The sequence below is a fragment of the Elgaria multicarinata genome, chromosome 13 (genome assembly GCF_023053635.1).
Source record: "Elgaria multicarinata webbii isolate HBS135686 ecotype San Diego chromosome 13, rElgMul1.1.pri, whole genome shotgun sequence".
Classification (NCBI taxonomy): domain Eukaryota; kingdom Metazoa; phylum Chordata; class Lepidosauria; order Squamata; family Anguidae; genus Elgaria; species Elgaria multicarinata.
In genome coordinates, this window is record NC_086183.1 from 9,864,917 (window position 1) to 9,880,273 (window position 15,357).

The window sequence follows — 15,357 nt, forward strand, 5'->3', positions numbered from 1 at the left end:
TGCTTTGCAATTCCCCTCGAGGTCTTGCGGCGGCGCTGCAGCGCAGCTATCATAAGTGACGGCCGCCTGGGCTGCCGGCATCGACTGCGCATGCGTTTTCTCAAGGAGTTCCCCCTTTCCCTATCCGCTGCGTTCCTCTCTATGGTTTGCGCCTTCGCTTCGTAGTTGTCGTTTTTCTCCCTAGACCTGCCCTCTCCTCTCTCTATACCTCCAGTGTTACGTCACTAGGAGGAGACGGAAGCGGAAGAAAAGGCAGGAAGTAAGTGTTGGGGGTTTACCAAAACAGCGAGAAGATGGCTGCGGTGGCGGATAGTGGCGCTTCTTCGCCTGGGACGGTGAGAGGAATGGCAAATGCGGGGAGGCCGACCAGACACTAAAGGGAAGGCGGGCGGCTGCACGGCTTAGGACAGCCTTCCCCAACCCTGGGGCGCTCCAGAAGTGTTGGACTACAAGTCCCATGCCTTCTGGGGGTTTGGGGGGCTGTAGTCCGACACAGCCGGAGTGCCCAGGTTGGGCAAGGCTGTTTTAGGTTGTGTCAGAAGGGGGAGCCACTGATTTTAGGTAGTGGCTCGGAGGGTAGATTAGTGGCCAGCAGATCAGGGCAGGAGTTGCTGGTGGAGATCTGTCTATGGGAATCGGGAGTGGGAGAGAGCCTGTTCCTTTTCATCTTTCTAACCGGAACTTTGCAACTAAGAATCTAGTGCCTGAATTTGCTTTTGCTTTTTTCCACCTCCTCCCTCCCAATCCCCTTTCCTTTTGTGTCATGTTTTTCAGATGGTAAGCCTGTGGGAAGGGACTGACTTAATAAATATTTTTGTAAGCTGCCTTGAGAGCCTTTTTGGCTAAAGGGTGGGATAAAAGTGCTTAAATAAATAAAAGAAATAACTGGTGCAGTACCTAAGTAATCGGTTTAGCATGGAAGATAGAGAAGGGAAAATGGCTCTACGTTTGTCAGGGATGGATATCATCATTTGGCTTGTCCGAAACACTAGTTTTCTCTTCTCTGTAGTTATCTGAATGTTTGCATGCACTGCTTGCTTCTGGACTGCAGAGGAAGGTCTGTGTTCTGAACCTCATAAAGCATCAAGGCTCATGAGTGGGGCGGGGGGATCTTCTCAAGCAGCCCTAATTCTCCCTGTTGCAAGTTGCTATGCATTTGTTGGCACTGAGGGCCATTTTCAGGGGTGTTTGATTTTTTGTCTGTTCTTTTTCTGGGATCCATAGATCTCCACAGGCTTCCATCCTTACTGGTTGTTGTTTTTACAGACTTCCTACCATATGGGGCGTTGTGGAGGTTAATTGTAACTGTGAACTGCCTTTCCTATTATTGTTACAGATGAGGAAGGCTTAAGATAAAAACATACCTTGGAAGCCTCTGTCCTTGTCAAAACATGTGTTTAATGCCACTTAGATCTCTGAATATAACTGGTTTAGATGCTGAGAGCGAAATTGCCCTGTATATTTTAAAAACAAATGTTTCTCTTCTAACATGTGTGGGTGACATTCCAGGCCACTTCTGACACCACAGAAGAACCCATGACAGCAGAAGAGATGGCTGCACAGAAGAGAGAGGAGCGGCTTAGGAAATTCCGAGAGCTACATTTGAAAAGGGTAAGATCTTGTGTTATTGGGATTACTACTTAAAGTTCTGGTCCCTGGTTACCTGGTGCACACGTGGCAGTAACACAACTTGTGGGTTCATATATAACAGAATTGCACAGGGGGGGGGGGTTTCTTACTGCCATAGTTGGAAAAAGGAAACCATGTATTCTGGCCTTGTCTTCAAAAACAAAGATTGCCTTATTAGTATAATGCCTGTTGGGTATTGGATAAACTTCCAGTTAACTTTTTTATTCATGTAATTTATATCACACTCTTACCCATGGATTCAGAGCACTTTACAGCAATTTTCCTAAATGTTAGTAGTCTTGTTTCCTAAGCACTCATAATCTTAAGGAAATACAATTCTTTGAAGGATTTAAAAAAGTTTAATGAAAACCTTATATCTTGGTCTGTAAAGTTATGTGGAAAAATATGAATAGATGTTACAATTACTATACTCTGTCAATAATTAGATTTAAAATTAATATATTTCTTACCTATTTATTTCCTTTTTTCTTGTTGGTTTGGTTGATTTTATTTTAATTTTTTAAAAAGGATAAAAGAAGCTAATCTTTTTTAAAAAAAGCATTGTAAGCATGCATTCTATTTAAAAGGAGGATCATTCAACTGCCCAATCTTATTCCTTGTTCCTTGGGCTTTTTTAGATTGTGAGACCAGAGACTGTCTGATGGTTGATTCTCTGGGAGTGCATTGACTGAAGAGCAGTATATCTGTGCTTAAAAAAATAAAAAATAAGACATACCGTACCATATATAAGGAATTGTCCAGAAAGCTATCTAAAGTATTGTGCTTTTTGTAGGCAGTCACCTGCTCAATGCCTGTATGTTAGGGATACTACTAGATGGGCTGAACTGACTAGATGGGGAGCAGAGCTCAGTTCCAGGTGCGATGGTGTGACTGAAGCTCTGCCTAGGAAAACAAAGGCAGAGCATCACTTCCCAGGCCTTGGAATGGCCCTCCTCTCTGCCAGCAGCACGACCTATCAGTGCTGTCACTTAGAAAAGGTACTGAAGAATGGGGTGGAAAGGATGGTAAACAGAGCTAAGTTCCAAGCGTGGTGGGAATTGCCTAGGATTGAGGGCATGAAAGAGAGATGCGCATCTCATGTTGGAACCCAGGAAATCATTTCAACAAACAAAATGAAGCTGCAGCACTACAGTTATGCAAATTCAGATTATACAAGCGCTCTAGTGGTCTGAATCTACAGTGTAATTCTTATTTCCAAAGGTTTTGGAGATCGCTCTGCCTTCAGAAAATTATACTCTCCACCTCATGTACATATGAATATAAAGGCACAATATACAAATGGGGAATGGGCATCATGACCATATTTACACATATTCTTCTGCATCTGTTTGGTGTTTCAGTAGTTAGTAGATGGTCAGTTCTTTCTCCCTCTAAGGAACGTAGATGGTCAGTTCTTTCTCCCTCTAAGGAATGTTAGGTTCAGTTCAGCTCTTTCCCAACTCATTACTGCTATCCAGATTTGATCATTGGTGATAAAGGGGGAGAAGAAAGAGCAAGGGGACAGGAGCAGGCAGAGGAAACATCGGGCCTGCTCCAGTTGGACTCCCCTCCTTTGGGAGCAGGACAATCCCATCAGCCCTGTTGCCGGACTACTTCATTTCTCTCTCTCTCCCCCCTCCTGAACTCCTTTTCCTTGTGTGTCATGTCTTTTTAGACTGTAAGCCTGAGGGCAGGGACTGTCTTTTTTGCTAAGTGATTGTAAGCCGCTCCAAGAGCCTTTTTTGGCTGAGGAGCAGGGTATAAATATGATAAATAATAATAAATAAATAAGGGGGAGATAATAATGTCTCTCTGGTTTGTTCCCTTTTAAAAGAATGAAGCCCGAAAGTTAAATCATCAGGAAGTTGTGGAGGAGGATAAAAGGCTGAAGTTGCCAGCAAACTGGGAAGCAAAAAAGGCTCGTTTAGAATGGGAACTGAAGGTGGAAGAAAAGAAAAAGGTAAATGAGGAGGCAAATTATAATACTCTGACAAGCCTGTCATTTCCCATCAGGGCTGTCAGAGTAATGCATCTTCGCCCTATGTCTCAGAAAAGTCCTAAAGCATGCTGTGGGCCCACGTAGCCCCGAATCTTCATGTTCTTGACCAGTGAGCTTTGGCAGATAGAACATTTTATTTCTTTTGGCATGATCCTATGCATCTTTACTTGAAAGTAAGTCTACCTCTTTTCAGTGCATCAAAATGTGTGCAGTTTTATATTGTGCTTTTAAAGTGTTCATAGAATGTAGCATACATTGTCCCAGCAATCCTTGCAGCAACTCTGTAAAGATTTATCACCAAGTTGCAGATGGGGTACTTTCTTAAGACTAAGAAGAAGACAAGACTGTTGTATGAGAAGAAGACTGCATCCTTTATTTCTGACGCATTCCAAGGATTTCACAAATTTGAAATTTACAAAGATAAAACTACATAAATTGCACTTTTAAAAATTGTGTTAGATTTATAGCATCGGTATGTATCTGTGGTTTCATTCTCGTCAAGACCATAATTACCTAATGCCATATGCTTATCGAAGGCTGGCTAGCAAGTCTATGGCTAGGCGAACCACAAACTTCATAGCTCATTCTCCGCTGGGATCTTTTGAAGAGATGTCAAAAGAGGCCTGAGCTATCATCCACATATATTAGAAGAGAAAAATCTGCACCATCTTGCAAATAACTGTGCAAAGAATTTCAGTATGAATTACTGGTAGGACGTACTTAGACTTAGGAAAGTTTACTGTGACAAAAATTGAGAATCTGTGTTTTAAACAGTTTAAGCCTGCCTACTTTATACTAGGAATGTCTGGCAAAAGGAGAAGATTATGAGAGAGTGAAGCTGTTAGAAATCAGTGCAGAGGATGCGGAACGATTTGAGAGGAAGAAGAAGAAGAAAAATCCTGATATTGGCTTTTCAGGTAAGAAGTTTGTCCCCATCTGTTCCTACCATTCATAGAATCATCATCATCATAATATTTATATAGCACCATCACTGTACATGGTGCTATACATAGTAAAAGAATAAAACATAGAGTTGGAAATAGCCATTTACACATGAAAAATAGGAAAGCTTTTACTAACTGGCTATCTAATAAAAGGTTTCCTCTTCAATAGCAGATTTCTTTGCTCCATAGATTACGCAGCAGCTCAATTGCGACAATATCAGAGGTTGACCAAGCAGATCAGACCTGACCTGGAGAAGTATGAAAAGCTGAGAGAAGAAAGGCAAGCCAGACGCTCATATATGTCTGTTCCTGTAGTGCTTTGTTACTCATGTCATATTGTTTGCATCACAGTCTGTGAACCAGCTTCCACAGTCGGAAGCCTCCAGGTGCCTGAAAGACCAGCTGTCAAAACTGATAGCTACACCAACCCTGTTGGTATCCCTGCTGCCCTTCACTTGTTCTCGATGACGGACTTCCCTGCTATTGGAAACAAGATGCTGCCAAAGGAGACCGAGTGGGAGCGCAAATGAGCATATGGCAGTGTTGAGAGAGCTGGAAGCGGGCTTTCTGGTCGGGTGCCTGTAGTTATCAGTTCTGCCAGCTGCTGTTACAATTAGCAGGAGGTTGGTAAACAGGCTGTGGTGCGAACTTCATTTCAGTCACTAAGTACAATCTCAGTGAGGCCAGCAGCTTTGTTTTTATTGGTTCACTTCAACTGTAGATGGTGTATTACAGGGGTGTTGAACCTCTGAGCCCGAGGGCCGGATTCCATTTCTGAGAGGCTCTCGGAGGCCGCATTCCAGTGGTGGGTAGAGTGAAGGCAAAAGGGGTGGGGCCAAAATACCAGCATATTTTAGCTTAAAGCTGTTGCTTCCAGTAACCAGGCCTAAGGAGAGGTGTCATTTCGACCTTTCAGAATGGGAAAGAAATTGCGTAAAAGCCAGCAAAACCACCAAATGACAGATGGTGGTTGAAACAGGAAGCGGGAACCACCTGGTGACATTGGGAAGGCGGTGCAGTCGTCTGGGGAACCTCAGAGGGCACCACCACCTTGGTGTATTACAAAACAGAAGGGTCTCCGTCAACAGATGTTAGGCGGCTCTGTCTAAGGCAGAACCATAGAAATAATTTACAACCAAATCAGTTTTTTCAAAAGGTGGAAAACTGACAAGCCACTTCACGAGAAGTTTTTTGGAGAGCCAGTCATGTTTGTTTAGCAGTAATGATGTGTTGAGGCATCTTCATGGCGGAGCTTGAACATTGGCTAGATCACTGGATCTCTTGCCCATGAGAGCTCAGGCCACACTATACCAGCTGCCTCAGCTCTTTCTGGGGAGCCAAAGTTATCAATCCTCTGTGGAAGCTGGATAGCCATTTTGTAATGATCTGAAGTATTCACGAGGTGTCTATAGGAAGGAAGAATTGGGCTCACCAGGTCATTATTTGAATTTTTATTTTGTCAAGAATAGTGGTGTGGGGGTGATATTGTACAAAAGTGAAACGAAGTGTGTAAATATGGTATTGGTGTGTAATCTGGAACAAGGTAATAAAATTAATATTGAACTTTGGTTTGTATGCCACCTTTATACCAAAGAAATGATTTGAAGCTGCTCACATGTTACAAAATAATGGAGATAGTGGGTTTTGAGGGGCTGTTTTCAAGTCATGCGCATTGAAGTGAATAACAATTCTTTGCATTCTCCAATGGATCAGTATATCTGGCTGTTTCAAATGAAAAATCTCTTGTCCTGTATTCCTTGAATAGAGACGTGTTGAATATGACATCTAGAATAAATTAATTGATGTATCACAATAATGTTTCACTATTCTCCCTACTCCCCTACTGCGACATTCAGCGGCGAAGAGTTTTACCCAACTTCAAACAGCCTTCTCCATGGAACGCACGTGCCATGTAAAGAAGGGGTTGATAAAATGGTTTCGGATCTTGAAAAACAGTAAGTAACAAAAGTTCTTAATTGCTCTTTAAAAAATAGTGTTTGAACATCTTTAATTCTTTTCGCTTCTCCTTCTGTATGGACCTGCTCCAGGTTCTTTTCAGACATTAGGTTCCTGTTTAAAGAATCATAGAATAGCAAAGTTGGAAGGGGCCTACAAGGCCATCGAGTCCAACCCCCTGCTCAATGCAGGAATCCACCCTAAAGCATCCCTATAGAAACTAGTAGCAGAGCTTTTTCAGTCATGGCCCCAGGACTACAGATGCCCATCCTAAGGTCCATCCTGTCTTGCCTTCGAGCTATTTTCCAAAGGCAATGAAACTATTTCTGTGAACCGCCCAGAGAGCTCCGGCTATTGGGCAGTATAGAAATGTAATAAATAAATAAAATAAATAAATAAATAAATTTCTGTGGATGCCCCAAATTTGTCTCTTGCTATTTTTTTTTTAATGGATTGATCTTTTGACACCTGTTTTTCTTTCCTTGCAAAGAATCACTTTAATGCTTTATTGTAAACTAATGTTAGATGAAAAGTGGTGTGTGTATGAAATCAAATGTGTCCCAGCACAGATATCATTAGGGCCCAAAGACAGAAATAGATGGGCTGGTAGGGAGGGGAAGGAGCAGTGGGAGAATATGATGCTGCTAGATCTGAGGTTTTTTATCTCCTTGTCCCGCCCTCCTTTTTTCTCTTTGCAAGACTAACATGGGCTGGGCTGGGCCTGCTAGCCAACCCAAAGAATAGTTTGTTTTCATATGCACTCAAAGAACATCTATTAATCTTATCAGAGCCTGGATGTAATACGTTACATGGAAGTAGCTTCATGTGTCAAGTCTAACTGCATCCATTTCTCTTCCAGAATCCAAAAACGTGAAAAATACAGCCGGAGACGTTCTTACAACGATGATGCCGATATCGACTACATTAATGAGAGGAATGCCAAGTTCAATAAGAAGGCTGAGAGGTTCTATGGAAAATACACTGCTGAAATTAAACAGAACCTGGAAAGAGGGACAGCTGTATAAGCTGAAAGGTGCAGGAGGCAAGTTCAGCACTGGAGCTATCTGGCTTGTCCAGAAATCCCTCTGTGTAAAACCCTTATTGCAAAAGGACCTCAAATATCACAAGCTTGTACAAAGATGAGACTTGTCTAAGAATCTTTCTCGTTTAACAAGGTCACATTTTTAAAAAATTCAGTAGAACAGTTTGTCACGTACATAAATATTTGTGTAACAGTAGGAAGCAATTTGTTTGAATTTTTGGCTGAGAAATCACAGGTGACCCCATCTCCTTTGGGAGTTCTCTTTTCATGAGGACAAGTATCTCAAATCACAATTCCAGATAAAGGCAAGTTGTTGAGTAGCTTCAGGCTTTTTCTTTTTAATGTATCTGAGGTCTCCATGAAAGTCAATACTTTGTTGTATGGTGAAAGGTTGCATTTTTACTAAAGCTCTGATATTAAATGTTAATTATAATGGTTTGATTAAATTATTTATCCTGGTGTGTAAACCTATAAAGCTCGACATTTTCTAGTGTCTAATTAAGCTAACATTTTGTTTGCAGTACAGCAAATTAGCTAGTGGAGAACTCCAAGCAAAGTGAGACAATGCTGGCAAATGCCCTAGACATCTAACCAGTCTTCCTTTAAGCCCAGGGCACTCAAGAGTAAAATGTATGTGAGATTTGCAGATTAGCAAGGATTTCCTGCTCCCATTTGTTAACAATAGCAGCAACAGAATTGTATTTCCCCACACTAAATTATATTGTAAATTAAGGATGCCTGTCTGAACGAATAGGACTGCATGCTCCATTCAGTTCTGGTACTGAAAACAGATACCTGGGCTCAGGGGTCTTTTAAATCAGAGCTGAGGAACATGGGCTTCACTGTAACTCCAACCAGCCCTTACCATTGAATATGCTGGATAGGGCTGATTGGAGTTAGTCAAACTACATCTAGAGGGTCCTACCTTCCCCACCACTGTACCAGGCTCAGGTTGGCGGATTTCTAGTTAAGATGTAATACCTAGCTGTGTTTTAGAGTTGTTTGAGTTTTACACAGAGAAAAAGAAAGCTCTTTAATAAGTTTAGTCTGTATCAGATCTTCTAGACTGGGGTGGGTGATATGGCTTTTAGTGCAGCCATTTGTCTTCTCCCCACTTGCCCCCTTCACTGAAGTTGCAGCCAAAAGTACCAATACAAAAAAGCAGTTGTTGTACCTCTGCTCCTCTTCCTCCCCAGGATAACTGTGCCATTATAGCGCTGTCGAAACCATGCCCATGCCTTTTTCTTCCTCACCCCTCCACTGAGCAAAACCACCAAAATTTGTCACTGCATTTACCCATGCAAAAAAGGCTGGAATCTCAAGTTCCTTCCCTGTGAGAGATGTTCTAGTCCGGGGGTTTCATGGGGCTCTGTGTGGCAAGAGGACATGCTGTCACCCTTCTGCACCATAGCTCTGTATTCATAGAGCTGTGCGCTGCTCCTGTGATTAACAGCCACAGAAGAAATTTGGTGCAGCATAAAAGGTGAAGTGGAAATGCAAGGGCACATTCCTAACTTGATGTTCCTGCTGCATAGCTGTGCCTTGCCCACTGACACCATCCCCAACTTTGAATGTATAGTACTGCCACGACACAGGCTCTGAACACCAGCCCTGAGGAAGAACGCAGCTGCGTTCGAAACGCGTAGGCACCTCGGCACTTCAATAAAACTTCTGCAAATATTTATTTTTGAAGATTGCTTGGTTCCACCCTTGCCTTTGACTATAAACGAACAGTCTACTTCGTATCCCGATGCTGCTACCACTTACTATGCCACGACAAAGGCTCTGAACACCAAGCCTGGCCGCAGCTACTCCCTGCTCAAGCCAAGCACCACTGCTTGATACGCCGGAGGCAAGGGACAAAAACCACCTTCCTCCAAACTATGTGGAGAAAGGGGTTAAATGGAGAAGGATTACAATATATAAAATAAAACACTGTGAGTCACATGTGCTGAGGTGAATTACTGTCAGAGTGGGTGCCAAATGTATAAACTTCAGGTGATATTTTTGTGGTAGTTAAAAAAAAAATTAAAATTTATTTTTAAAAGTTCACAAGCTTTGTTTCAAATAAAACATTTAAAAACCTTTTTGAAACCTTTCATCCAATCCTTTCACTCATTCACATACACGCTTTCCTTTCTCTCACACAATCACTCTTGAGCTTTATTATCTGTATTGAGTAATATACATCAACTATGTGCACACCACACTCCAAAGACACCACTCTCTACCCTGAACCTCAGATTTCCCAGAACTTAAGTACTCTAAACACAGAGAACACTAAAGACTAAGAGTACCTAAAAAGTCTCTCCCAATCCCCTCAGTCATTCCCTTATATATCACTCCTCCCCCTCCCAAGACATTCTAACTCCACCCACTCCGGCCAACGTTCTAAACTCACCACAGACTTACAAACTGCAGATATACATTTGGGAACTGACTTGTGGGGTGTAACACCACATATTCCCCCCTTTTTTTAAAAAAAAAAGTATTGGGCTGGTTTAATACCTGGACCTGTACTTAGAGTTTGGGAAATAAAATGGTTAAATATTTATACATAACAATAGCAATAACAATATATATACATACAAACCTCTTGGAAAATCAAACAAGTTAAAAGAACCACATTTTTATTAGTCCACTTTTTGGCTCTAATTTTAAAGTCCAGGAGCATCACAATGTCCACAACAACGTCTCACTTTACTGGTGAATTGGACGATTCCTGGCGAGACAGTCCATCCGCAATGATGTTCTCTCGACCTGCCACATGCTGGATCCACATGCGTTGAAGTCTTGGATCCGCCACGACCACCGCTGCAAAAGTTGGTTGTGGCTTTTCATGGATTGCAGCCACAACAGCGCTCGATGATCTGTTTGCAGGACAAACTGCTGTCCCCACACGTGTGGCTTGACTTTGTCCATAGCCCAAACGATGGCTAAACACTCTTTTTGGACAGTAGAATAGGTTTTTTTTTCTCTCTCTGTCAACTTTCTGATGAAATAGGCTACGGGATGGTTCACATTGTCCACTGTCTGCAACAGTACCGCTCCAACCTCCGAAGCATCTGTGGCTAGAATAAACTCCTTTTCAAAGTTGGGTGCCACTGATATTGGTGCAGTGCATAATGCCTGTTTGAGAAGATCAAACGACTTCTGGCATTGCTCTGTCCACACCACTTTCTGTTTTCTGTTTTTGGGTTAGTTCATGCAGGGGTGCAGCCATTTCTCCAAAGCCTTGGATAAATTGGCGGTAGTACCCTGCCGTTCCCAGGAAGGCATGCACTTGCTTCTTAGTAGTGGGAATGGGCCAGCTATTAATTGCCTCTACTTTGCTGATTATTGGGGCAAGGGTCCCACTCCCATCTCGATGACCTAGGTAAGTCACCTGAGGTTTCCCAAACTGGCACTTGGTAGCTTTTAAAGTAAGACCTGCTACCTCTATAGCATCCAGCACCTTCTTTAGATGGATTAAATGATCGGGAAGGGATTGACTAAAAATGGCAATATCAATGTAAACTAGCGAAAACTCTGACATCCCTTTTAGAACTTCATTGATTAGCCTCTGAAAGGAGGAGGGGCTATTTTTTAGCCCAAAAGGGAGTACTAAAAATTCAAACAAGTCTTCTGAGGTGATGAAAGCTGTTTTCTCCCGAGATCCCTCTTCTAGACCCATCTGCCAAAAGCCTTTGCACAGGTCTAGGGTGGATATGACCTGCGCAGAACTTAATTGCTCTAGAAGGGTGTCCATTCTTGGCATGGGATAGGGATTGAGGGTAGTAATTTTATTTTTCTAAAGTCAATGCAATACCTAATGGACCCATCAGGTTTGGTGACAAGGACAATAGGAGACACCCAGGGGCTATGAGATGGCTGAATAACCCCCAGTTCTAACATTTCCTGGATCTCCTTTTTGACTGCTTCTAAAACTCTCATATTCACCCTGTAAGCTGACGACCTAATAGGGTGGTGAGTCCCAGTCTTGATCTCGTTTTATAATGTTTGTTCGCCCTGGTTTGGAGCTGAACAGGTGGGAATATTGTTGTAAAACTCCCCAAATGGCCTCCCTCACCACCAGAGAGGTGTTGCTGTCCCACTTAATGCTTTCAATGCTACCTTCTTCTTTACTCTCCATCAATAAATCTGGTTCACTTAGATTTTCATCTGTGGAGGTGCATGAAATTTGATAAATTGGGATGGTGCGCTCATAATAAGGTTTCAACATTTTTCCACACCCGGCACTTCTAGTCGATAAGTAGTGGGATCAGTTTTATCCCAAATAATGTAAGGTCCCTCCCAACCAGCCTCAAACTGATTATTCTTTTTGGGTAAGGAGACCATGACTTTATCTCTTATTTCAAAGTTCCTGGCTCTAGCTTTTTTGTCATACCAGGTTTTCTGCTTGGTTTGGGCTTTGGCCAAATTCGTGTGTGCCAGCTCCATAACTTCCCTGTCATTTTCAAGGTTCAAAACATAATTTACTATGGATTCTTTCTCTTCTTCTAATTCTCCCTCCCAGCTTTTCCTCATAATACTTAAGGGACTACATACATTCCTCCCCATCATTAGTTCAAACGGTGAGAATCCAGTGGAGTCTTGGGGAATTTCCCTAAAAGCGAAGAGAAAGTAGGGCAATTTTTTGTCCCAGTCAAAGGGATGGTCTGCCACATAGGTCTTAATCATCTGCTTAATGGTGCCATTAAATTTTTCAACTAGCCCATTTGTTTGGGGGTGGAAAGTAGTAGATGTTATATGTTTGACACCGCAACACCTCCACAAACATCTCATTACATCAGAGAGAAAAGCTGAGCCTTGATCACTCAAAATTTCATGGGGGAAACTCAAGCGACAAAAGATTTTTAATAGGGCTTCTGCTACTGACAAGGCATCAACATTTCGAAGGGCTTCAGCATCCGGGAACCTTGTGGCAAAATCTATAATGGTCAATAGAAACCTTTTCCCCGTCCGTGTAGGTCTAGGGAAGGGTCCTACTAGGTCCAGTCCTATCCTAAAAAAGGGTTGGTTGATAAGTGGTAGGGGATTTAAGGGAGCCTTGACCCTGTCCCCACTTTTCCCACCCTCTGGCAACTCTCACAGGACTTGCAAAACTTTGTGACTTCCCTAGAAATATTTGGCAAGTAATAATTAGCTATCAAACTTTTCTGGGTTTTACCTATCTCCATGTGGCCTGCCAAAAAGGCGTCGTGAGCTAATTTCAGCAGTTGGTCCCTATATGGTTTTCGTACCACAAGCTGCTTTTCAGCCCCCCAACTTCCTTGTTTCTTCCTGGGCAACCACTTTCGGTATAGGAGTCCCCGATCCCAGAAAACCTGCTCTTTCTGAGTGTCACTAAAAGAGGTTTCTTGTGCTTCAGCTTTGGATCTTAAAACTTCCAAGCTGGGATCATTTCCTGTGTGTAAAGCAAACATGGTATCAGTTTTTGCAACGATGTTTCCTGGCTCAGCAGTTCGTTCAGCTGGGTTGCTAGGCAACTGCAGAGGCATGCCTTCAGCACCTCCAGATTTGCTACAATTGCTTGACAAGCCCTCCACTGCTGCTTGTGAGCATGTAATAATAAAAACTTTTCTACTTTCTAACCCCATGATATCAGTACCTAGGATTAGAGGTTCTTCCTGACAGGAATTAACGCCCAAAATACAATTCCCTGTGACTCCCCTCCATGTAGCTTCCATTTATTTATTTATTTATTACATTTTTATACCGCCCAATAGCCGAAGCTCTCTGGGCGGTTCACAAAAATTAAAACCATAATAAAACCAACAGGTTAAAAGCACAAATACAAAATACAATATAAAAAGCACAACCAGGATAAAACCACGCAGCAAAATTGATATTAGATTAAAATACAGAGTTAAAACAGTAAGATTTAAATTTAAGTTAAAATTAAGTGTTAAAATACTGAGAGAATAAAAAGGTCTTCAGCTGGCGACGAAAGGAGTACAGTGTAGGCGCCAGGCAGACCTCTCTAGGGAGCTCATTCCACAACCGGGGTGCCACAGCGGAGAAAGCCCTCCTCCTAGTAGCCACCTGCCTCACTTCCATCTCCACTACAGGAATTTCAATTATGGGCCCTGTCACAGGTTTGATGTTAATTTTTCTGTGAGGAATAATCTCCTCACTCATTACAAGATCTGCTCTAATTAGAGATAAACAAGCTCTAGTATCTAGAATAGCTTTATGCCTCCTTCCATTTATGAGAACATCTTCCCACAAAGATTGATCTGATTCTTTCATTTCTCCCCACACCAATGTGTAACACTGAGAACTTTGGGGATGTTCAGCATCTTTATTTCTATCTACTCTCCTTACTGAGGTACTTTTCTCTTTCTCTTCTCAGCCTGGGACATCATGGTCTAATATGCCCCACCAACCCACAATAATGACACGTGAGGTCTGTTTTTCCAAACAGAGGTTTGGTGGTGTTTCCCGCCTTTTCCGTTGGCAACTAAATTTTATTAACTTCAGCTTCTTTTTTACCCCCATTAGGCTTATACTCTGGTTTAATATTTTCTTTAGTAGACTTGCTGGTCATATGAGAGCCCCTATTTAAGGAAAATTGATCAGCTAGGGAAGCTGCATCTTGATAAGTCTTTGGATCTCTATCTCTCACCAGCAATCTTATATCCTGAGGGATTTGAAAAATTAATTGATCTTTAATCATCAGATCAACTAAATCTTGTTTGGTTTTCACCTCAGTGCAGGTGATCCATTTCTCAAAATGATCCGCTAACTTGTGTCCCAACTCCACAAAAGATTTGGATGACACAGCATTAAAGCTTCTAAATTTCTTCCGGAAATACTCAGGCCCATATCGAAATCTTTTATAAACTGCTGTTTAAATGAGGCAAAATCTAAAGCTTCCCCCACAGGAAAACTGTTATAAATTTCAGCCAGGTCTCCCTTGATCAAGTTAGGGATAAACTTCATGTAATCTTGTGGCTTTACTTCCCACATCATGGCTGCCTTTTCAAAGGTATTGAAAAAAATTTGGGGATATTGCCCCTCAATATAAGGGGTAAAGTCTTTAGGAGATAATTTGGGAGGTCTAGCCCCTTCCTCAATTCTCCTCTGATCTTCCTGCTCAAATTTCCTCTTTTCTAAAGCAATTCGTTCTAGCTCTAGCTCTCGATCTTTTTCTCTCAGGCTTTCTTGTTGTTCCAACTCAGCTCTCCTCAACTCTCTATCAGCCTCCTGCTGTTTAATCTTTTCTAATTCAAGTTCTCTGTGCTGTTTTAATTTCTGTCTTTCTAGCTCCATGTATTTAGGAGACGTTTCTACAGGCACTTGCCTCAGAGGATTTACCTCCGTTTCACCCGCAGCATGAACTCTGTAATATTCTATAAGAGCTCATTTCATTTCATCCTTTCTTTCAGTTGGCAAATTTGAATGTTTACATCTGTCTGTCAGGGCATCTTTCTTCAACCCTAAAATCTCCATTGTTATCAGAGACTTAACCTTAATAAATAAAATGGTACTGGGAGTTTTCAATTGAGGTCAGGAGTGGTAAACTTGATATTATATAATATGTATCTTACCACAGACAAAAATATCCTGTCAGAGAATTGTATCAGCTCAACCTCTGACTTAGATAATATGTAACAATCACTCTTGAGCTTTCTTTATCTGTATCGATTAATATACATCAACTATGTGCACACCACACTCCAAAGACACCACTCTCTACCCTGAACCTCAAATTTCCCAGAACTTAAGCACTCTAAACACAGAGAGCACTAAAGACTCTAAGAGTACCTAAAAAGTCTCTCCCA

The 15,357-nt window shown here is 42.0% G+C and overlaps 2 protein-coding genes across 3 annotated transcripts in view; both read left to right on the forward strand.

Moving 5' to 3' along the window:
- TMEM50A (transmembrane protein 50A) overlaps positions 1-15,357 on the forward strand; it is a 127,788-nt gene that overhangs the window by 81,977 nt on the left and 30,454 nt on the right. The gene's annotated exons all lie outside the window — the stretch shown is intronic.
- SYF2 (SYF2 pre-mRNA splicing factor) lies at positions 248-8,003 on the forward strand. 2 transcript variants are annotated; one of them, XM_063139942.1, is made up of 7 exons: positions 248-335; positions 1,510-1,611; positions 3,464-3,589; positions 4,428-4,545; positions 4,762-4,852; positions 6,429-6,527; positions 7,388-8,003. In XM_063139942.1, exons 1-7 carry the CDS (start codon positions 294-296, stop codon positions 7,551-7,553), a joined length of 744 nt encoding a protein of 247 aa, XP_062996012.1. In that variant the 5' UTR covers positions 248-293; the 3' UTR covers positions 7,554-8,003. The 2 variants fall into 2 exon arrangements, with proteins under 2 accessions (XP_062996012.1, XP_062996013.1); XM_063139943.1 differs by lacking the exon at positions 3,464-3,589.